Source organism: Hyaena hyaena, unplaced genomic scaffold (assembly GCF_003009895.1).
Source record: "Hyaena hyaena isolate Hyena2069 unplaced genomic scaffold, ASM300989v1 scaffold_103, whole genome shotgun sequence".
Taxonomy (NCBI): Eukaryota; Metazoa; Chordata; class Mammalia; order Carnivora; family Hyaenidae; genus Hyaena; species Hyaena hyaena.
Genome location: NW_024080735.1, coordinates 3,674,191 through 3,698,065, shown reverse-complemented (window position 1 = coordinate 3,698,065; position 23,875 = coordinate 3,674,191). Strand labels below are relative to the sequence as shown.

General features: G+C 45.3%; 2 protein-coding genes across 8 annotated transcripts in view; both read right to left on the bottom strand.

Moving 5' to 3' along the window:
- The window catches only part of LOC120234134 (kinesin-like protein KIF28P), a gene marked incomplete at its 5' end in the record, with an annotated part of 63,020 nt that extends 61,628 nt beyond the window's left edge, over nucleotides 1–1,392 (bottom strand). The window contains one exon of the mRNA XM_039235799.1: nucleotides 1,249–1,392. Coding sequence (XP_039091730.1) covers nucleotides 1,249–1,392 — 144 coding nt within the window. The remainder of the gene's footprint in view (nucleotides 1–1,248) is intronic.
- AHCTF1 (AT-hook containing transcription factor 1) overlaps nucleotides 1,032–23,875 on the bottom strand; it is an 81,877-nt gene continuing 59,033 nt past the window's right edge. For 5 of the 7 annotated variants that reach the window (XM_039235849.1, XM_039235846.1, XM_039235850.1 and 2 more), the window contains 9 exons: nucleotides 21,222–21,425; nucleotides 20,182–20,596; nucleotides 18,712–18,841; nucleotides 16,711–16,832; nucleotides 13,857–14,062; nucleotides 9,938–11,870; nucleotides 5,557–5,690; nucleotides 3,577–3,659; nucleotides 1,032–2,773 (listed from right to left, as the gene is read on the bottom strand). In XM_039235849.1, the coding sequence (XP_039091780.1) occupies nucleotides 2,584–2,773; nucleotides 3,577–3,659; nucleotides 5,557–5,690; nucleotides 9,938–11,870; nucleotides 13,857–14,062; nucleotides 16,711–16,832; nucleotides 18,712–18,841; nucleotides 20,182–20,596; nucleotides 21,222–21,425 (3,417 nt within the window). In that variant the 3' untranslated portion in view covers nucleotides 1,032–2,583. The remainder of the gene's footprint in view (nucleotides 2,774–3,576; nucleotides 3,660–5,556; nucleotides 5,691–9,937; nucleotides 11,871–13,856; nucleotides 14,063–16,710; nucleotides 16,833–18,711; nucleotides 18,842–20,181; nucleotides 20,597–21,221; nucleotides 21,426–23,875) is intronic. The other 2 variants (XM_039235851.1, XM_039235852.1) reach the window with 2 other exon arrangements.

Below are 23,875 nucleotides of genomic sequence, written 5' to 3'. Positions count from 1 at the left end.
TTTTGTTAACTTTCATTTACACGGTGTGAGGTAAGTGTCCAAGTTCATTGTTTTTGCATGCAGCTATCAAGTTTTTCCGGGACTGTTTCCGGCAAAGGCTGTTCTCTGCCCATTTTGGCAGCCTTGTTGAAAACCAGGTGGCCGTGGAGGCCTGGGATGTTTTCTGATCGCTCTGTGTCATCACATTAACCTATAGGTCTCTCACTGTGTCAGTGTCACACTGTCTTGGTCACTGCTGTCTATATCCGTAAAGCCATCTAATTACGGATCTACCTGGCTGCTGAAATACTTTCTGTGACGCAGATGAATGCTGAGGGACAGGAAACAATGGACACAAATGCCGACGGACAGGAGAGGAAAAGCATCAGGTTGTACAGGGTCCAAGCGGGAAAGGAGGCCTCCTAGAAGGTCTCCATCACGTTCACTGCATGCCTTTGCGGACGAGTTACCACTGTCCTGCACGCCCTTTGCACGTTGCTCTGTCTAGCATACCCTCTCCAAATCTTGCTTCTTCTTTGGGTCAGCCTCATGCTTCTACCTCCAGGAGTTTTCACGGCCACCCAGGTAGAACAAACTAGACCCAATCTCTCTCTGGGGGCCCAGGAGGTTTGCCTGACCACGGCGGGACACACTACTACCAGTCATTTACCCCCACGCGCTGCAAGCTTTGTGTCCTGTCCTTAGCATAGGGTTTGACCCACAGCACTCAAGAGTGTGCTGGGTGGGCCAACTGTCCAGAATGATCTTAAATCTTAAGTTACACAGCGGTAATCGGGGTTTGTTGCAGGGTCCCTGAGCAAGTGTAATCCCTTAGTGTTTCAACAACACAGCTCAACAACTAGCTGTAGTAAGTTCCATAAATACACGTATCTGTAAATGCACTTAAAATCCATAGACTTCGTTCCGAACCGGCAACTTGCCTGCTTACGATCTGCCGTTACTGAGGAGGGGGAAGTACACTTACCAAAAACAACACATGTCTATATTCACCAACCCGCACTGGGGCAAGAAATTATTGACTTGACAGTACGTATGTTTCTCTCATCAATTTTTTATTGAGCTACTTGTGCAGAGGAATGAAATTGCGTGTTTACTAAGTTATGTTCAGATCTTTACTCATTTAAACAAGTTCATTTAAATCTTCCATAAATGACAAGCAGCTTACACATTTGATCACTGTCATTAGAAAGTTAATAAAACGAGTCATAGTCAAAATGTCAACAAGGCGATGGGCCATCCATCACTGACCTGACTGAAAGGCCGCACACGCACTGCGACGGTCACACTGTCCATACTTGGCACAGGTATCTTCACCAGGTTCCCGTCGCTCGTGTCAGTTATTTGGTAGAAAAATAAGGTAGAAAGTGCACCACTGTGCTTCACGCTGAAATGTTAAAAGCTGAGCCAACGAAAGCAGTTTGTTTCTAGACAATCAATTATTCATGGTCCATTCATTACACACGATCAGTGGCCTGTTATAAATTATTTTACAACACTTACTTATTGATGAGTGTCATAGCCCACGTCAAGCATCCCCACTTCATTGCACACAGTCATCCCAGAGGACAGTGTCCTGGTTCTTCCTCCCACCCCTTCCCCACCTCTACTTAGGCTCTTTGCCCGTCCTCAATAGTCTGTGCCTGAGGTCCTAGGAATATGTGTCCGTTTAAAAACCTGAATGGTAAGGGACTTCTGTAATTTAATAGCAATCTCCTTCACAGCGAGAATGTCGTAAAAAAAATTTGTTCAGACTTGTCATTCTATCCACAGTGAGCACACACAAGGCGTGCCCAAGGGCCATGAAACGGACTTGTCTCAAGTTCCCCCCTTCTCAACCCTTTCCGAGAAGTTGCTAGTGAGCAGTGAACCGGTCGGTCTAACCTGGATAATTAGTCTCTGAATAATTAAGAGACCATACAAATAGCCTTGAAGCTTGCTGAACAAGGAATGCCAACGTCGTATTGAACCGATGCATTACTTGGAAAATCGCTCAGTTGAGGTAGAATATACAAAATTTGTTAGACTACAAAACGCGGCAGAATTACATGCCCATAATTCGATTTCAACATAGTAATAACAAGCCAAAAAAAAATACATTTTTTGATTAGAAATCTCAATCATAGAAGCAAAGTGCATAAATTATAAAACAGCAACTTTGAAAAAGAATCGACAGTTCTTCAATCGTCCTGATTTTAAGACTGGCCCACCGCCATCAACTGTAGAGGAAGCCAGGGCACCAGCGCCTAGCGGCATTAGAAAATCAGTATTAAAACAGAAATCACCTCTCAAAAATCTAACAGACACAAACTACTGTGAAGTATACACTTTATTTAACATTCCAATAATAAGCCATATTTACATCCTGTATAAATGTATGAAGTCTTAATATAAAATAGAAAAAACTGCCTGGACTAAAAGATTCACACTCCTTATGGAGTTACTTTGCCTACTGAAGAGCCTCTGTCTACAAAAATTTACAGTAACTTATACAAATCCTTTTCTTCTAAATTAGGTAATTTTTAATAATCCACACAAGTTTGATGACTCTTAGAAATTGGTGTACATTAAAAACTTGAACAAAAATTACAGCAGTTTTCTGCGTAAAACTTGCTTTGGAAAGGAAGACAGTTTCTTCCTGCTCCTTCCCAGACCTCTGGCCGGTACTGCGGGAGCCCTTCGAGGCTTGTTCTTTACGTCATCTGCCGGGCTTCCCAGAGGAGAAACCAGCCTGATCTTCACAGGAGGAGGTGACCAAGGGTCTTCTTCTTTGTTTCTGAGGACAAAACACAACTCGAGTAAGAGCACACACACGGTAGTGGAAAACAGGGCCACTTCCCCATGGCACTCAGGAAGAAGCATGAAGGAGCGGGTGCTTTCCTGGTGCTTTGAGAGGAGTGAAGAATGTCGTGAAGGGAAGTGGAGGCAGAGTGAAGGCCCACGTGACGCAGAGGGGTGAGCGCCCAGCAGGCCCGTGACTGTGACACTAACAGCAACCCTCACACCCCACCGTCCGTGATCCCGCGCACACGTCCGCCACAAGTGTCCCGCCTGTGCGACAAAGCCAACTGATGTATAAGCCGTGTTCTCAATTAGGGTCAAAAATCTTGATAAGTCAGCTTTCAAAGTACGATGTAATGGACTGCTTTGTACTTTTACGAAATTCGACCACCCCGTAACACAAATCCATCCGGAGAAGTCTCCCCACAAATGAAGTTTTACTGCCATTAGTAAAACAACTGCAAGATTTTTAAGTTTATAATTAGTTTTACTACTGTTACCTACCTTTACTAGGGAAAGGGCGACACATCCGTTCACCCCCCTCCCCCGCCCTCAGAACAGAGGACACAAGGGGCACAGACCTGCCCCACAGCCCTGCTTTCAAGGGCCACTGGGTTCTCACTGGCCTGTGGAGAGGCCCCTCGCCTTGCTTGGTAAGGCCCTGTAACCGCCGGCAGCCAGTGCTCACAGACACCCCAACAATTACCCTTTTCCGAAGAGCTTGATCTCTCAAGACTCTTTTCAGATCTAATTCACAAAACAAAATGGATAAAAATTACTGCATAAAACAGGTCAGACCTGCTTGCCTGTCTGGTCTTTGTGGTCCGGGGTGTTTTCGCTTTTTGCTTTCCCACAGTTTCTGTTGATTGGGTGTGATCTTTCTGCGGGGTACAAGTTTGGAGAGAGAAATTGTTAGTAACTAAGTATTTGCAATCTGAACTGAATCCTTCTATCCTGAGTCAACGAATCCCCCCAAACAGCGCTAATGAATTCAGAGGCAAGTCCCAGGTGGACTTTTTTTTTTTCCTTTAATGTTTGTTTATTTTTGAGGCGGGGAAGGGCAGAGAGGGAGGGAAACCGGATTCCCAAGCAGGGTCTAGGCTCTGAGCTGTCAGTACAGAACCCAACATGGGGCTTGAACCCACCTCTGTGACCTGGGCTGAAGTTGGCCGCTTAACCGACTGAGTTGCCCGGGGCGACCCCCCTCCCCACATGGAATCTCTTTATTTTCAGCAGGAACTCTCCGGTCATTTCAGGCCGCTCCTCCTCCCCATGCACACAGTCTGTCTCCAAGGCACAGGTTTCCTCGTCTGCTGCCCTCCTGTTCCCAGTGCTTCTGTCCAAACCCAGGGCTCATCATCTCAGGAAGGACCGCGCCCCCAGGGACTCCCTTTCCTCCCCGGAACTCATGTCCTCCTGCCTTCAACATGCACACGGCAGTTTGTAAGGAGCTCCACCCCCGGTGCCTCTGTGGTCCCTGACGCTCCCTTCCAGGACGGCCTGCCTCCTTCACCTTCTGCCTAGAGGGCTACTTGGGTAGAAACGATTCTTGGCATACTGTGAATTAATTGTGTGTGTTTTAGCCTCTTCACTTAAACTGAGCTCCTGAAAGGCCAGGCATTTGCCCAAGTGATTTCTGTGGGCGTCTCTGCCTTTGCACAGTAACTGGTCACGGCAGATAATTCAAGAAACGCTTATGAATTCACACTGCTAAACAGTTCAGTCCATGAACTCTTTTCGTTTTATGGTTTTGTGCAATCAGGTGACTGGACAACTCTGAAACCCTGCCCCTCCAAGTGTGGTCTGTGGATGACACCCCGGGGGTTCAGGGACCAACATTCATATAAACGCCTCCAGAGAAGGCGGAGGAGACGCTAAAAGTGAAAAACCTCTTCCCCAACAGGTCATCCAAGCCGCAGCTGCCAGTAACATACCATCAGCGACGTGCCACAAATGTGGCCACAGGCGGGCACTCCAAGTGCAGAGAAGGCAATTTTGGGCTTTCAGTATGTCTGCTCTTTTAATTATTTTTTGAAATTTATTTTTATTTATTTTTTGAGAGAGAGAGAGAGAGAGAGAGAGACAGAAAGAATGAGGCAGGGGCAGGGAGAGAGTGGGAGACAGAATCCCAAGGAGGCTCTGTGCTATCAGAGCCAGACGTGGGGCTCAAATTCACAAACTGTGACATCATTACCTAAGCAGAAGTCAAGGGTTGGAAGCTTAACTGACTGAGCCCCCAGGTGCCCCAAATCTCTGCTCTCTTATTTTTTTTAAATATTTTTTTAACATATACTTATTATCTTTGAGAGACAGAGCATGAGCGGGGCAGGGGCAGAGAGAGAGGGAGACACAGGATCTGAAGCAGCTCCAGGCTCTGAGCTGTCAGCACAGAGCCTGACGCGGGGCTCAAACCCACAAACCGTGAGATCATGACCTGAGCCGAAGTTGGCCGCTTAACCCACTGCGCCACCCAGGCACCCCTCTCTGCTCTTTTAAAAGAGATTTATTTATGAAACATTGCTTAAAAAAGTAAAGAGCATGTTTTTTTTTCTTTCTTAGAGAGAGGGTGCAGAGGGAGAGGCAGAGAGAGAGAGAGAGAGAGAGAGAGAGAGAGAGAGAGAGAATCATAAGCAGGCTCCCGATGCAGGGCTCGATCCCACACCCTGGTATCACGCCCTGAACCATAATCAAAAGTCGGACACTTCCCCCACTGAGCCACCCAGGCGCCCCAAGAGCACGTTTAAACGTGCCTACAAATGAATAAAATGCACTTCTTACCAGTTCGTCTCCGAGTCTTGATGTATTGGATGCATTTTTCTGCCTGGTCCGTAAAGTAGGTGGTGAGAAGACAAACTGAGGAGATAAATCTGAAACTAATTCTTGCAGCTGTGCTGGAGCCTCTATCTTTTTAGCTGCAGAAAGGCAGGGAAGAAGAAACAAACACTGAAATCCAGGTCCACAAATACGGATCTTGAGATCTATCTTTTATAAAAGTGTGGAACAGAGAACACACGCTGGAAAGATGTACACATTTCCGAGCCTGGAAAACGCTAGTGGGGACACACACTGGCCGTGTGAGGAGAGACAGACGCAGGGAAAAACCTCCACACCGTTTGGGTCAACCTGACGTGTAGAAATTTAATGCCCCAAACTAAATAGTGTTACAATATAAAAACAATATTTAAGAAGCAAACTCAGAACTGTTATTCTGCGAGTTTTCATCATTACTGCTCCTCCCTCATATGTTCTCGGGAAGGAAAACATCCATCTTCTATATAACCTGTGCTAGTTTACTTCAAAATCCCTACTATTCCAAGATGACATTTTTATTTACAAAGATATTTTCAAAGAGACTCAAAACTTTTTTCCTTCCAGATCATTCTCAGCTAGTGGTTCCAGTCAAAGGAACAACAGAAAAGTTCACGTTGTGAAGGGAAAAAGGGAACAGAGAAAGTAATTAATAGAAGAAAAAACAGGCTGATTGGAAGATACTCCATAGATAAATAAATAAAAGTGATTTACTTAAGAACTGGTCCAGAACATGTGACTAAAAACATCACAGATGTTCTCTCAGATTTATTTTTGCCATTGGGTCTCCATATCAAAGGTGATTACCAAGGTTATTGTGGAAGCAGCAGGTGCAGCCAAACCCGTCTGCCACAGGTTAGATCCCAGCTTCTGGATCCGCTACTTGCGGGGCCCAAGGCAAATCAGATAAAGCTCTCTGTGCTTCAGTGTCTATAGTATGGGGTCACAGCACTGGGACCTAGGAGTTGCTGTGAAGATTACAGGATCAGAAGAGAGTGTGGGGCGCCCGGCAAGGTCTGTATTCGTCACAGGCTTGTGGCTTCCAGAATTTACAAATCCTAAAGTAAGATTCTCCAAGTTCAATGTTATTTCACCTAGTGGGGGCCATCAAGACTTCTGTAAGATATCAAATTCTGCATTTAAAGCCCAGGATTCTTAAAAAGGAAACAGGAGTGGTCAGAAATGAAAGTCCTCTCTGCTGCCTGCTAATAAGGGGCAGAAATGGCAACAGCTGGGGTGCTGGGGGTAACCTTCCCCTTTGGGTGTTAAAAAAACAACAACGGATCCATGTTCTTTACAGGAAATGAAGACACTGTATTTTTCTCTTTCTAGGCTACCCGGAGCCACAGAGGGTCTGCCCTTCACAGACGCGCTTCCGCTCCTCACCGCCGGTCCCCCTGCAGCGCACAAACTACACTATCATGTGCACACGTGTCGGGCCTCACCCGCCTCCCACGTGCTCCTATTGGCCACACAGGACTTGGTTCCCCATGTTAGTTCCTCCCCATCTCTCTCCAGTGAGTTCCAACGTCCTAGTGGCAAAGCCAGGGACGGGCTGGTAAGTGGCTCTGACACCGGGAGCAGCAGCCAGCAGGAGGTGGCTCCACCGCAGCGTGCGTGCGTGTGTGTGTGTGTCTGTGTGTGTCTGTGTGTCTGTGTGTGTCCCTGCACCTGGTCCGGCCTCGGGCAGAGGTGCGCCCCTCAGCATCTGCTGCCGGCAACAGAAAGGAAGGAAGCTTTGTGTCTGAGCAGCGAATACATTCAGAGGTGGCATCTCTTTGACGGGTTTCGATTAAACAGAGGACGTTCTGCACCTGCTCCCTGCACTTCCTACCCCTCCCTGAAGAGCTTTCAAACTATGACTGGGGTTGGCATGGGGGACAGAGGCGCAGTGGGGGGGGGGACAGAGGGACAACCAGAGCCTGGGGGGAGGGGCTGCCCTGGTGAAGGAGCGACAAAAGAGTGCAGCGCTGCCGCCGTCACCGCACGCGGAGGAAAAGCAGGATCGGGAGGGCCACACGGCTGCTCGCGCCCAGCTAGTAAAGTGGCAGAAATGACAGTTGCCCCCACCCCCCCAACTTCTCATCACTTCTCGCCAGAAGGTGTCTCTCTTTAATACCAGAAAATCTGAGAACCATTCAGATGCCCGGAGAACGCGTGAGCAGCCTACGGCCCGGCCCTCTCAGCGTGCGAGCAACAAAACACACAAGCATCTGAAGACCCTCGGCGGGCAAGGGGGGAGCGGAACGCACAACTGCACACGCCCCAGGCTGCTGGGCGTTAAAACTATGCCCACCAGGGGAAGGGGCGGCGGACACAGGCTTGGGTCCTCTGAGGACCGTGTTCTGGTCTCTCGGGCACGCGTGCTTCGTTACAGGAGGGGCTACAGGTAACGTGGGGGGTGACCGTAAAGGCCACAAAGCGGGGGATCGCGGCTGTCCGTATGAGAAGGGCACGCAGTTGCTGTGCTGGCTGCACCGTTCTAAGCCCCGGGGAAAGCGGAAAAGACTTGCGTTAACGACCTTCTGCTCCCTGCACTGCTGACTTCCTGTCATCTGAACTCACATGAGCTGCGATGCACATTCGGAGCGAAGGATGGCCGCGGCCCCCTTTCCCGGCACCAGGAAACTGAACTACACACATCACAAAATCAAAGACCTGATGTTAAAAAACTGGGAGGGGGCAGAGGAGACCTCCTACAATCACAAATTATTATTTTTTAATGTTTATTTTTGAGAAAGAGGAGAAGGGGCAGAGCGGGAGACTGAGGATCCAAAGCGGGCTCTGGAGCTGACAGTGGAGAACCCGGTGCTAGGCTTGAACTCCGAAACCACGAGATCATGACCTGAGCCAAAGTAAGATGCCTAACAGAATGAGCCAGACACGCACCCCAACCACAAACTCTATTAATTTTAAAGTTTCTTTCTTTATTTTGAGAGAGAAAGCACACACGGGGGCAGGGAGCAGAGAGAGGATGAGAGAGAGAACCAAGCAGGCTCCATGCTTTCAGCACAGTGTGTAACCGAGAGCGCCACCCAGGCGATCCTCAACCACAAATTATTTTTAAAACAAATGATTAATCTCATGACAAAGGGCCCTTTCCTGGGCTCAAGCTTTGTGAACATAACAGACGACTGCATAAATACGTACATTTAAAGAGGTGCCTATGCAGTGAATGCTGAATGTAGAAAATTTCAGTTTGCAGATTTTTAAATGGCTTATCTCCCCGTGGGCCTTCCTCAAGTCAGGAGGCAACAATCTGGGACGTTCCCCACTGCATTTGTAAGTACCTGCAGCCGTCTGCATAGGTTTAAGACAACAACGAAGTCACCTACTTTACTTAGAAGTCTCTGAGCCGCTTCGCTGAAATCAACCATTTAATCCGTAAAGAAACCACCGCTTTGATCACATGTGCAAACAACTCCCGCACCAAGTCTGCTGGGCCACAGCGGCCTCTCTCCGTTTTCTTCATAGTCACCTTTTAGACCCTTTTTCTCCAAGTACTAACCAGCCCAGACCCTGCTTAGCTTCCGAGATCAGACGAGATCGAGATCGGGTGCGTTCAGGGTGGAATGGCTATAGACTAGACCCTTTTTCTTAAGTGCCTGCTTCACTGAAAAATTCCCCCTCCAAGTCTTAACGGCACAGATACATTGTAATCTTTGCTATCCTACACAGACCTGTGCTCTAGACCTAAAGAGGAAGAGGCTCTCACCCTCTGTGGAAACCCATCAACCCTTTGCGAAGGTACTGACTGAACACTGCGACCATGAGCTCATCAGCGGCAATGAGGCAGGACGGACAGGCAGCCGAGCCAACCGGGGGTGGCCAGGAGCACGCACTTAGGTAATCTGTGTCCTAGTGACATCTTATCACTCCTTCCCCTCCCTGCAAACAATCCGAAGCTGCGGGTATCAGTGGGGTCAAGAGCCAGACACGGCGGCGGCACTTAAATAAAAAATGCTGCCTCTACGTGGGGAGAAATTAAGTCATTCAGGTCAGGGCAGAAAGAGAAGGGAGGATACTACTCTAAAAGATAAAAACCCTGACAAGGGCATTACAGGATTTAAAGAGTCCTACTGGACCAGAAAATTCTTGAATCTAAAGATAAACCCTGAAATAGAAAATCTTTAAGTTTTACTATTAAAAGATCAAGACTGTTTTCTTCTTTGGAACGGGGAGGGCCTCTCTATAACTACTGATCATTTTCAGGTAATTCATCAAATCTGATCAATAACTGATCAAGTAATTTCATCACAATCAGTTATAGTCTTAAATGGAATTGAACTGTGCTGAAAACAGAAGGCATCGCATGAGATGAAAACCGTGCTTTGAGTAGAAGTAGAAGTACCTTTCTCCTTCCGTGGAGCCTTGGACACTGGAGGGGAGAAGACGAACTCCACTTCCGGCTCCGGGAGGTCGGGGGGCGAGACCCTGGTCCTCCTCCTGCCACGCGCAGGCCCTTTGGCTTCCGGGTCACCACGTTCTTTCAGGTCTTTGTCGGTGTCTTTTTCCGATATTGAGCGTAATGCACGTGTGCGGCTTTGATTTTCGGTCCTTTTTGTAAGCCTTCTCTCCTCGCTGGTCTCGGCGGTGAGCTCCTCAGCTGGCGCCAGAACGGACCTCGGCACAGCTGGCTTCCCCGCGTCAGCCTCGCCGCTCCTGGCCGGGGTGCTCCTGGCGGCCCTCCTCTGGCGGCCGGGGGTCTGTGTCTTCTTGGGACTCCTTACCTCCTTGGTGGCCTTGGAGCCCACATCTTCAGGTGGATTTTTCCTCGGTCGACCTCGTTTCCTAGGCTGATCTGATTCGGCCTCAAGCGCCACCTGGGATGCGTCAAGTTGGGAGTCTTCTGGAACACCCAGTGTGCTGAATTGTCTCTTAGCCCTTCTGTCCTGCTGGACAAGTGCTGCCTCGTCAACTTGCATGGGATCTGGTTTGCGTCCTACACTTCCAGAAGCTCCTGCGTTAGCACTTCTCAGTTTTCTGGTGCTTCTGCCAGAATGTGCTGCTTTACTAGCGTTCCCATCTTGATCTACCACCATCTCCATGCTGTCAGCATTATCCACTGCTTTTTTACTTCTTCTTGGGGTCTTTTTGGTGACAGGTGAAAGCTTGTTTTTGCCACCTTGCTTATACCCCGTATTTTCGGAAGCCCCGATTTTAGCACTTCTCAGTTTTCTGGTGCTTCCACCAGAACGTGCTACTTTACTAACTTCGATATCTAGATCTACCATTTCAGCACTGTCTTCATTTTCCACTGCTTTTTTAATTCTTCTAGGGGTCTTTTTGGTGACAGATGAAAGCTTGGTTTCTTTAGCTGCCGGTGCCCGCAGTGGAGAGGACTTGAACGTCCCGAGCCTGCCGTCTGCGGGGGCCGGGTGCTCCTGTGCCGTCGGAGCATCACTTTCTAATGTGCGTTGAGGATCTTCCTTTCTCTTCCGTCCTCCCCGAGGAGTACCAGAATCTGGAGGTATCTGCCGGTTCTGAGACGCCCCCACGAGGTCTTTTGTCCTCCTTGCTCGCCTCCCGCCTGAAAGCCCCAGGGCGTCGGGGGTGGCAGCAGCCTCGGGCTCCTCCTGTTGAGCTGGAGTGCCGTTCAGGTCTGGGATGCGCTGTCCTCTCCCGCGCGTTCTGGACGAGACCATGTCCCGCACCTGGCTCACGTTTACAGTCACTGTACTCGTTTCCTGAACAGTCTTCAATGTAGATCTGCCTACTTTGCTGGGGCAGACTAGCTTCTGGCTTATTAAAGGTATGTTTTCATGAATGGACGATGGGTCCACTGTACCGGAAGTAATTTCTTTACTTCTTGTGTCTTTAATCACATCTAGTAAGTTTTCTGCAATTGCAACTTGAATTGGTTCAGGCACATATGGTAACGTCTCTATCTTCTGGGACTCCTGGTCACTCGCGGTGATGGACGGGGAACCTGCGGCGCGTCCGTGACCACTGTCCTCCCCGCCGCATGCGTGGTTCTCCTCCGCTGCCATGTTCGCTGCCTTGGCTGACACACTGGATGCTGCAGAACCACCTGCCTCAAACTCTCCTTCTTCACCTTCCAGGATCAAGGTAAAGTTGCTCTGAGCCCCAAAAAGCTCCCCGTCTACTTCGGCAATATCACACTCAGCGGAGTCTTTGTTATCAGGTAAGTCACAGAACTGCTGCTCAATGGTATCAAAATTATACTGGAGCTTAAGTGTCCCTGAGGGATACAACTCAGTGAATGAAAGATTGCTAGCCTCGCGTCCTGAACCTTGAACTCCAAGCTTTTCATGTTCAATCGCCTAAAATGAATTAAAGATAAAAGATGGGTTAAAGGATTTTAACATATTTATTTTAACCTAAAGCACAAAGTTTTTAAAAAATCACCTCACCCTTGGTGTATGAACTGTAAACATATAAACTACATTTGATATGGCCTATGCTTATGGGTTTACTTTATAAAATATCCATTTAAGCAAGCAGACATTATTACTGAGTCAAAATAACTAAACAGAAAAAGATTCTGAATGGAAGTAAAACAGAAATTCCACATTTCCCTAGGTAAAAAAAGGCATTCTTTATAAAACCTTGAAAATTATCATGATGCTAATAACAGTTGTGAGACGAATTTAAAGGACTTATTCTGTTCTCACCCGAGAAAAAAAAATTAACTGGAGAAAAAGAAACAACCCCCAAATTGTGTTTTAATGGTAATCCCCAAATTGCCTAACTAACCACACTTTTTCTAAATAGCACGATCCCCATAAGGTTGAAGAAGAGTTCACCTACATAAGCTCCCTTGGGCTAGACTCAATCCTCTTCCCTTTGCTGGGGCTGCATAAACCATGAAATTCCTAAGGCTTTCAAGTTCAGTACCTCTCTTGCAAGGGTTTGGTGGAAGAAGGAATGGTCCTTGCATTTACCTTTTGGTAAGGGAAGGGGAGAAAAAGGAGGAGGTAGAAAGTAACAGAGAGATCTCCTGACCAAGAAGGTAGAACATTACCACCCACCTAGACAATAACATTTCCCACTCCCCAAACATTCAGTGAGAGGAGAGACTGGAAATACCCAGAGATCAAGTTTCTCACTCATACCATGCCAATTTTTATTAGCTTCCCAGATGAAGGAATGGGGACGTTATCCACCTATTTTACAGTGAGAATACTCATAAAAACAAATATGGATAAGCATGACACGATTATGTTAAGAAACTTCCCAGATACTACACAGCCACATTTCTATAAATTAGAGGTGTTTTTGGTTTATCTTAAAGTCATTTATCATATAAAAGTTGCCTATTGATAGTAAAAGAAACTTGATGGAATTTTTAGAAAGCATAAATCGTATTAAATACCAAAATATAAAAATAAAAAATAAAAAAAAAGGAAAGAAAAAAAATCCTTTCTCAAGGGTATAGAGGTTAAACCCCAGTCAGATGATGATCATTCTCCTACAAGTATACATGAGGGAAAAGGTCCTATTTTTTAAAAAAATTTTTTTAAATGTTTATTTTTGAGAACAAGAGAGCACGGAATGGGGGAGGGGCAGAGAGAGAGGGAGACAGAGAATCTGAAACAGGCTCTAGGCTCTGAGCTGTCAGCAAAGAGCCCAACGCGGGGCTCGAACTTGGGTATGGTGAGATCGTGACCTGAGCCAAAGTCGGAGGCTCACCTGACTGAGCTGCCCAGGCACCCCAAAAGTCCTATTTAACTGTATTCAATTATTTTCAAATATATGCTCTGAAGAGGTTCAATGTCATACTTGTCTCTGGGATGGCCAGTACCTGCCACCGTATGGCTAAAAGAGCCTTCATCTGAAGCAGGTACTAAGCAAAGATTAAATTGTGAGGGGCGCCGGGAGGACTCAGTGGGTTGGACGTCCAACTTCGTCTCAGGTCATGATCTCAACAGCTCATGAGTTCAAGGCCCACAGCAGGCTCTGTGCTGACAGCCTGGAGCCTGGTTTGGGTTCCATGTCTCCCTCTCTCTCTCCGCCACTGCCCAACTTGTGCTCTGTCTCTCAAAAATAAACTTAAAAAAAAAAAAAAAAAAAAAATTTAAATTGTTAAAATTGCGACAACATAGCCTTTTGGTTTTCATGCAAAACAATTTCTCACTTAAAGGATTTGTTCTTTTATATTCCACAAAATATTTACACTTTCTTTTCCACGCAATTATAAAGAGGCTTTTTAGATAGCAATCAGGTAAATCTATGCATTAGGTTTAAACTATGGCTTGAAAACTAACTAAACCAAAACTAACAAGTAAGTGAAAACTTAATTTTTTTACATGAATTTCTTGAGTATCCGGAGGGCTGTCAGAGACAGGAGGCTTTTCTTCTGCTAAGTCAACACCTGCTTTCAGTACATCAGCTGCTACTTCATGATCTTTTAAGGTCAGTGCTATCTCTCGGTCAGACTTATGATCAGAGGTAACAGGACTTTTGGAGACAATAAGCCCCAGGTCCCCAGGGTCACCACGGACATCGGCCGCAGCTGAAAGGAAAACGAGAGTTAATCCTCCAGGTTTTAAATGGAAAGAAAACCAAAAAGATACATACCACACTATTTGAGAAGTAACAGACAGGAAAAGGCTGTATTGCACTTGAGACTATTTCCTTGAAAACCAGACATATTGCCAAATGGCCTCTAATATCTGAAAGGGGAAAAGTCAGTGAGGGCTTACATGTTAATCCTCTCTCTTCAGTGTCCATTTGGTTTAAACAATGCATACTTGCTTTACACAAACACACAAATGATAAATTTTACATTTAAAAATTACAATACTGGGTTTTTTTTTTTTTAATGTTTATTTTTGAAAGAGCATGAGCAGGGTATGGGCAGAGGGAGAGAGGGAGACACAGAATTGCAAGCAGCCTCCAGGTTCCAAGCCGTCAGCACAGAGCTGGATGTGGGGCTCGAACTCATGAGCCGTGAGATCATGAACTGAGCCAAAGTCAGACGCTCAACTGACTGCACCACCCAGGTGCCCCAGCCCGTGTTCTTTTCAACTTGGATAGAAAGATTTCTTGCCCTTACTCTGAAACTTCAGTATGAGCCCAACTGCTCTGAGGGGCTCAGATGTTTGTTCCCCATTCATTCGTCAGGTGACTAGTGGCACCCAGCTCTCCCTGCTGAGCCATTACAGGACGTGAAGGACACAGTCTGGGCTTTCTCTCGCTACAGAGAGGACTAGATCTCTCTCTGTGAGCAGAAAGCATCCAAATGGCCACAAATACACTCTACCACTTGGAAAAACTGGAAGGGAGCTGAGGGAGGGCAACAACTCATCTAAAAAAAAAAAAAATTCCTCCTTTTATCTATTTGCCAGTGATTTATAGGTCATTAGCACCCATGATTATTTATATGTCATTTGGGTTTGTGAATGACACAAAATACAAAACACTTCACGGCGGGTGTGTGTGTGGGGGTGTCTGACTAAATCAAAAGCTTTTAGAGTTTAACAAAAAATAAAAAGGTTGTTAAAAAAAAAAATGAGGAAAAATATTTTCACACTTTTGACAGATAACGGGGCTAGCGTCCCTAATATGAAAGACAGCTTATAAAACAAAATGAAAAAAGTTGTCCCCTGTCCATTTGGCAAGAGGAATGGGAAAACACGTACTTCACCTTCTGATTGTGAGTGTACAAAAGCAGTGAATAACCTGTGCTGGAGCAAATCATAGAAGTCTGTGCATATTCCTTGACCTGCGAGGCAAGCCTGTGGTTTGGAACCACTGAACAGAAATACGGACACAAAATGTGCAAAGATACGGATACACAAAAAAAATTCAATGCAGAAATGAAATGGAGAAACAGGAATGATCGGCCCAGGTGCTCCTCAACATGCAACGAGTTAAGCATACCACAAAACGTCCATACTAACAAACACTACCAGGGCTGCTGAAAAGGACAGCATTAATCTAGATTAATGACGTAGGAAAATGTCATATATATACTGCTAACTGAAAAAAAAAAGAGTTGCTTTTTCGGTAATAAACTGATGATAATTTATAATCCTAGCTAACATTTACTGAGCTTTTATTAACATTTAAAAGTATTAATATTTTATAGAAAAGCAATGGGAGGTACAGGCTGTAACCTTTACGTATTTTAAAGTGCAGAGCTGGGTTATGAATCCAAGCAAAGCCTCCACACTTACCTTTTCAACACAAGCAGGAAAATATGCACAAAGACAGAAACCCAGGAAAGATACTTTAAATTGTCCATAATGGATCCTTAAAGTAGATGACCAGGTTATGGGGATTTCTACTTTACTTGGCTATGATCTCCTCGTTATTTTACTATAAACACATATTTCATTCAAGGGGCACCTGGGTGGCTCAGCTGGTTAAGCTACAGACTCCTGGTTTCAGCTCAGGTCATGATCTCGCAGATGGTGGGATTGAGACCCACATTACGCTCTGCACTGACAGTGTGGAGCCAGCTTGGGGTTTTCGCTCTCTCCCTCTCAAAAATAAACTTAAAAAACAAAAAACAAAAAACAAAAACAACAACTACATTCTTAATGAGGGGGAATAAACCAAAACCAAAAACCAAGTTTATTCAAGTCTGTCCTAATCCCTATTCATGATATGACGGGCAGGAGGGTGTTTCGTTAAGAGCATGAGCTTGGAGTCAGCAGCAACATTGTATTGGTAGGTGATCACGCTAAATGCTAAGTTCTGGGCATCAGCATTCAAGATGTCTGCTTTCCCCAAACCCAGCTGTAAGCTGAGGAAAACACAGCTCCCTCATCTCTATATGGCCAGGGTCTAAGAGAAGGCACTTAAAAAAAAAATGTCATTGGATTATTAAAATAAAAAAAGAAAAAATCAAATGAACTTTATATGTTCGTTAACTTCCCTAGAGAAAATTCAGTCTGGCTGGGGACTGATAACTTATTTTACTCTTCTTAGATGTTCTGAAGGAAAATATGTCCACAAAAAGCCTTCTAACACCATTCTACTATCAGACCACAGAATGCCTTAGGAGAGACTCTAGAACCTGACTAAAGAGGTAAAACTGTGGTAAGAAAATCTAGATAACAGATTCCTTTGTTCTAAGAATAGAACACTCCTGAAACACTGTAACAGAATTATTCGTTACAGTGCTTCAAAATAATGTATATACGCTTCGGTTACCTGCTCCGCTTCGGTTACCTGCTCCGCTTCGGTTACCTGCTCCGAGTGAAGAGGTGCAGGCCTCCACCGACACTACTCCTTCGTCCAGAACTGGCACCCCCAAATTCCAGGTGAGGACTTTCCTTTAAAAACAGAAATATGCCAGTGAGCATGTATGAAGGCCCCGCCTGCTCTTACACCTGAGTTAACCACGCTCCTTCTGCTACATGCCCTACAGGTAATGAAAACCAAGGTTCAGAGAACCAAATACCACCCTAGTTCGGTTTGAAGAACACTCTACAATCTGTAAGTGAATTCAGAAACAAGCAATGCTGGATTTGGTGCTCCCATCTTCTAGGACTTCAACCTGTTGGCAACAGTGGCATGACCTTAAATTACAAGTACAAGTACTTTAAAACGCTGGTCAGTGTAAATTACACTTATGCTGGTTTTTAAATTATCTGTGGGCAGACCCTTAAGTAAGTCTGTCAGGTACTATGGAGTACCGCCTCTATCCGCAGTAAAATCAGGTTCAGTATTTCAGTGTTATGAAAAGAGGATGATAAAACAGTGGGAGACCGATGGGGCCTGTATCACTAGATTAAAGTTAAGTTCTGGAAATATGGGGACAGTGATCCCTTCGATCCCTTCCTGTGCTGAGCTAGCCTCTCCCCAACTAAATCATGCTAACTTTGTGAGAGGGGACAAAATAAAATTATAAACTCGAGAAAAAGCATGCATTTGGAATATATACGTTTATTTCATAGGTGTATTTTAAAGAACTTATCTCACAATGTCAGGATAACCAAGAACTGATAAATTTATATTTAAAAAGGACACAGCTTGTTATGATGGAGACTATTCACCTAGATTATTACCGGTCACCACAAAGTTTGTCACGTGACTGTGTTTGCTTTGCAACTGTTGCAATTAACAACCAAACCCACCGCAATAAGTATTATTTTCATTGAAATTCAAGAAATGTGAGAATGGAATAATAAAAACAATCTAGGTGATCTTTTCATATTACGTCCTCCCACTTTTTGTGTGAAGTCCCAGCAAAGAGTCCGGCTAATCAAGATCTGTCTTCTCGGAAGGGAAGCACCTGACTGAGGTCACGAAGGAGACGTGACTGTAGCGACACTGATTTTTGTGGGTGCTTTGTGAACTCCCTCAGGCCCGACAGAGCGATGAACCATCGACAGTATCTTAAACGATCATGCTGTGTGTGCGTTCATTCGCCCTTGCTGCTTCCTGATCACCAAAGCTGCTACTTTTCTGTACTCTGCAACTGCGCTGCTCAGGCTCCGGGTGTGCGAGGTGTCCACCCTGCAACCAGACCGAGGCGCTTCTGCTAGAAGGTCCATCACGTCACTGCTTAGTTCAGCGGACTCTCAAGAAGGGATGCGGTGCACAGATTGATATTCTAATACAAGCTGCCTGTCTGCTGTGTCGCAGAACATAAACCAATCAGGAGCCAGGGTCCGTCTGCTGGAGCACACTGAGAGCACCCCAACATCATCTAGGGCAGTGCCCACATGTGCAAACACTAAATAAAACTGGGGCGGGGGGCGCACAGTGCTTCAGGCAGTCATTCAAAACCTAAACTTGGCTGGAGTTTCATATTCACTGGATGGCAGGAACAGCATAGCCTCTGTCTATACTATCAGACAGCTCATTGGCCTGAAGCCACTGGAAATGGAGGGCGTGGAGGAATATACAGCCATAAATCAAACTCCAGTCTTCAACAAAAATGGAATCACCAATAAATATAAAAGGAGATCTGCCTCAACTCATCGTGACTTCAAATATTCGGGAAATGTCTACTTTCATTCTAGGATTCATGGTAACTACTAAATAACACACATTTGTACCAATGGAAACCGTTTAAATGGAAACCGTCACTGGAGTGGGAATGTCCAAGATCTAAAATAAAAGCTAGCCTATGCACCGAATATTAAACTACTGGCTCACCGTTTTAGTACACTTTCTTAACACGGGAACTTTTCTCTGCTAACTTACCCTTCATGGGCTGCTGGTACATAGAGCGAAGCTTCGACTCCTTGAACGGGGCTCGAGTGACTGAGTTCTGCAAGTTCCGCATGACTGAGTTCTGCAAGTTCCGCCTCTGCAGCCACCTCTTCCAAAGGGCCTGGAAATCACGCGGTGGAGAACACTTACAATGATTTATGCCACATGTTTAGCGATTCCTCACGGTCCTTCTTGGATGATTACTTTTGAACAAGTCTGTTGGGTCTGCTTTTTTATACGGTTAGGTTTACTCGCTCGGCATCAGAAATACCAACAGGTCCTTCGAATTCTCTGAGCCCAGTCCAAGGGCCCCCTTACCCCACCACTTCTCACTTCTGGCTTCACGCGCAAGTGTTGTACACGGATCGACTCACTCAGTCATCAACAGCCAAAGTGGTCAAATTATCCTCCCCATTTTATAGATGAGGAAACAGAGGCACACAGTCACATCTTATCCCAGGCCTAGTAAGTAGCCAATCATGGAGATTCAGTCTGTTTTCTACAGTTTGTGCCTTAGGATGCCCCATGAGAACAGAAGTTTCTATTTGAGACTGCCTGATCTTTGTAGGAACATCAATGAAGATACTGCCATGAACATCCTCTGTTTCATCACTCAATTATTTTAGGGGAACAGAACACATCCAAAGTGATGTCAACATGTAGACAGGTGCTATTCACGGGGACAGCCATAGGCTCTTAGAGCAATTACTGATGCCTCTGTTTCTGAAACAGACCTCAGAGCCCCAAAGAAACTACCAGGACACAGATTTTTATAGAAGTACTCAATTTAACAGTTTGAGAGTCAGGAGTTACCTTTAAATATTCCTATTAAAACTGAGCAGGGGTTTGAAGCATGAAAAAAGAGACTAAATTTCTGATGCAATTCTCAGCCAAGTCTCTCCTCTCTCTGGGGTTCCCCTGCGCCCTCCATGCCGCCTCCAGCAGCATGTATCAAACAACAGTGTAAGTGCTTGTTCATTTATCTAGAGTCCACTAGGCTCTAAGTTACCAACGGGCAGGGCTGCGTCTGCTCCCCTCACTGTCTGACCCTCAATCATGACCCACACAGAAAGCGTCCACCTGCTGCGCATGCCTGAGGGGCTCTAAATCTTTTCGATGGATAAATAAATGTAAAGCTATAAATTCATGGGCCCTTGGTTTGTTTTGATTGCCCCGCTCTTATTTTAGCAGTAGGGACTGTGACAAGAACAAATGAACGACCTGGTTTTCTAAGCAGCTTTCTAGGAAGTTAAGGCTGCTGGACAATTTAAAACCCGCACTAACAATTGAGTCTGCGGGGCTGTACTGCTACTCCTCACGGACAGAAGAGGGCGCGGAGGTGCGTGTGTGCACTGTGTCTACAAGCCAGCACGCTGCCACCGTGTGACTCTCCAGTCCCGATGCTTCTCTTACCATGGAAGAATTCTGTTACAAATTCTTTATCTGGAAATGAGTCCTTACCCATCTGTTTCTCCAGGTCTGGAGGAGTTACTTCTGATTCAAGAACTTCTGTATCACCGTCCTTCTCAGCCTGTTCAGTTACATTAGTAATTAGTTCTGTGGAAGAGCTCGCCGGCTTTGAGGCCACGGAAAGATCTTCCAAGTCTCCCGGGGACGGCGCATCCTGGTACTCCAAGGTGGTCTGGTCCGACCTGGTTGAAGTTCCGCTACTTTCTTTGCTCACGTCCAGTTTCTCCAAACTCTGTGAAGCTGCGTCCTCTGATCTCAGGTCTGATTCTTGATCGTCCTTTTCAGGACTGTTCAGGGCAAAGGCTGCCATCTTGTCTCTGCTCCTTAGCCATCTGCTTTCCTCCGGGGCTCCGCATTTATGGAAAGGGGTAGTAAAGGATAGTTTTGTTTTGCTCTCATTTGCACCCTGTCAAGTAAACGATTTTGGGGGAGAAAATACTGACTAGTAAAAGAATCATAGTTGAGCCTCAGCTATCCACACTTTCCATGTTTGCTATTTCTCTAGAATTCTCTCCTCAATCAACACTTAGTTATTCCTAAATCCATCCTCTCAGATAGAGAACGAATATACATACATGGCTGTGAACGTTTCCCTGACTGGTAACAAGACAGTTTTTCCAAAAGGCTAAACACAAAAGGCAAGATGACCCACTACCACCAAACGGTGCCCTGTGAATCCACAATGGAGCTCTGACAACATACCCACCTAAAAAACCAGTGAGAAGCAACACAAGATAAGGTGAGAAACAAACCACGGATTAAGAATTAGGAGGCTCCAGCCACCAAATAGCTATTTGATTACAGGCAATTTACTTGGTGCTTCTGGGCTGTATTTTCTTCACTTGTAAATGATGGGTCTGGCTTAGCCAATACCAGGAGTCTTTCTGAACTAATGTTTTCTGATTTCATGACTATCTGCGAGATTGCAAACAAAATCTACAGTGATATTATTTATTTGGCTTCATCTTTTCACTCCAAAAAGCTAATATATTCTTATTAAGTCTTTTTGGTTCAACTACGATCAGGCTTACTTCAGCAGTCCGTTTTGTGGCAATGCCTTCTTCCATGAATGAAATTCTAGTTTCTTTAAGTCGCAAAGGAGGGGTAAGGGACCTTCCAGGTGATAGAGATGGAGACGGTAATGGTGATGTTCGAAGACCAGACCTTAAGATGGACTGAGGAGTGAACTCGGCAAACCCAGAGGAAGTGATGGACATGGCCAGAGTTTTAGCTTTCTGTGACAAAGAACAAATGGAATTCTGCCGTTAGTATTTGTAAAAGGCACTTACAGAAGGACAGACAGGGTCAATGGAGTCACAGTGGTGGCTGTATGTATACATATGTATATATATATACATATATATACATATGTATATATATATATATATACACTCACCTCTAATAAACACATCAATAAAAACTTTTATCACAGATTACTGGGAAGAAAACACAAAATTCTACTCATAGGTTTCTATTTACAGAAAGCAACAAAAAAAACATAAAACTGTATCTATAATCATTCTAAAGACCTTGGTTGTTCCTAGTTTAAATTCCACTTAAAAAACAAAGCGTAGGAGCGCCTAGGGGGCTCAGTTGATTAAGCATCCGACTCTTGATTGTGGCTCAGGTCATGATCTCACGGTCTCGGAGTTCAAACCCCACATCAGGATCTGTGCTGACAATGTGGAGCCTGCTTTGGATTCTCTTTCCCTCTCTCTGCCCCTCCCCCGCATGCACATGCTCTCTCTCTCAAAATAAATAAACTAAAAAAAAAAAAAAATACAGTGTAGAGATAAATTATTTAATGCTTGCTTACAAAACTTTAGTTAGGCAGAGAGAAATGATAGTGTGCAATGAAAAGAACAGAGTTTAATTACAGCAAGTTAATACAGATGAGCCTGACTTTAAAACTGTTTTAAAAATTTTTTTTTATGTTTTATTTATTTCTATGAGAGAGAGAGACAGTGTGAGCAGGAGGGGGTCAGAGAGAGAGGGAGTCACAGACCGAAAGAGGCTCCAGGCTCTGAGCTGGCAGTCAGCACAGAGCCCGACGTGGGGCTCGAACCCATGAACGGCGAGATCATGACCTAAGCGAAAGTCGGACGCTTAACCGACTAAGCCACCCAGGTGCCCCATAAACTGTTTTTATAAAAAAATATAATTTCATCACACAACTCCAATAGTAACTGATTACTTATGGAAATCCTGAGGATTTTCCATAATCAATAGAAATAATTAGCACAGAAACTGTTTAGCAGAAATAATTCCTTCACTTAACTTCTCCTCTAAAGGACTAGCAGATTGTTGTATCCCATTAGATTACTGAATACCAACAGATCTATTTCAATTACTAGATTTTTTTGTCTAGATTATTTTTGGTAGTAGGCACAAAATATAATTACATGACAGAATATGGAATGTAATTTAACAAAATTTTTTAATGTTTATTTATATTTGAGACACAGAGACAGAGCGTACACAGTGGAAGGACACAGAGGGAGACAGAATCTGAAGCAGGCTCCAGGCTCTGAGCTGTCAGCACAGAGCCCGACGCGGGGCTCGAACTCATGAACTGCAAGAGCATGAACTGAGGCGAAGTTAGACACTTAACTGAATGAGCCACCCAGGTGCCCTGAGATGTGGTCTTTTTAATAGATGAAAACAAAGAAACAAAAACAAATTTAAGGGAAAAAAAGGAGGGGGGCAACACCTGAGTGGCTCAGTCGAGTGTCCGAATCTTGATTTTGGCTCAGGTCATGGTCTCAGGGTTCATGAAATCAAGTCCCGAGTGGGGCTCCATGTGGAGCCTGCTTAAGATTCCCTCTCTTTCCTCCCTCCACCTCGACCCAACTCACCTACTTTGTGCGGGGAAGCACTCTCCCCCCACAAAATAAGTAAATATTAGAAGAAGGAAAGAAAGAAAGGAAACAAGAATCACAGTATCCTGCATATTGAATGTCAGGAACTGAATTAGCTTATCCACCGTCTTTTCAACTTCTTTTAGTATTTTCAGACTGGCATTTATTGAACTATCTTACTCACTCTGAAAAGCAAGACTCCCCTGGCTCTGCTCGCAGTGCGGACTATGCAGAAATACATAAATATTTCTGGCCTAAATATGGGCAGAGCCTGTGGGACCCCGCCGGGCGCTGGGCTCGGCATCAGCGCACAGCCGGCACAAGACCCTGGCGGCGGCGGGACGGAGGCAGGTCTGCTGCTATGGTTTCCAGGGCTTCTCAGAGACGGTGGAGGAAAAGGAATCAGGCAGACAGGCTGCTAACAAGGGCTAACAGTTTACAGTTTCACCGAAGGAGAGAATGTATATAAATAAAAATGCCCCTGAGAACTGAAAGCATCTGATAGAAGGAAGAAGTAACAACAAAAAGGCAGCAGAGATGGGCGGGGGGACAAACCCAAGAGCGTGAAAGCTCTTTCCGAGGTTTTAACTTAGAGGTTTCAACTTGTAAGGACCACAGAGACTTGCGTTGCTCTAACAACGTCAGTGAGGCATACAAGGTAAATCCAGTAACAGTCTGTTTAAGATGTAAAAATACAGTTAACAGTTTGGAAAGGTAACTCCCCCTAATGGGTTTAAAGCTGTCAATTACCCAGAGAAACTGGTTAAAAACAGCTTCTCTCTTCTACTTGGAAAGTGAGAGCTTCCCAGCTTCCTTGCGAATGTAGG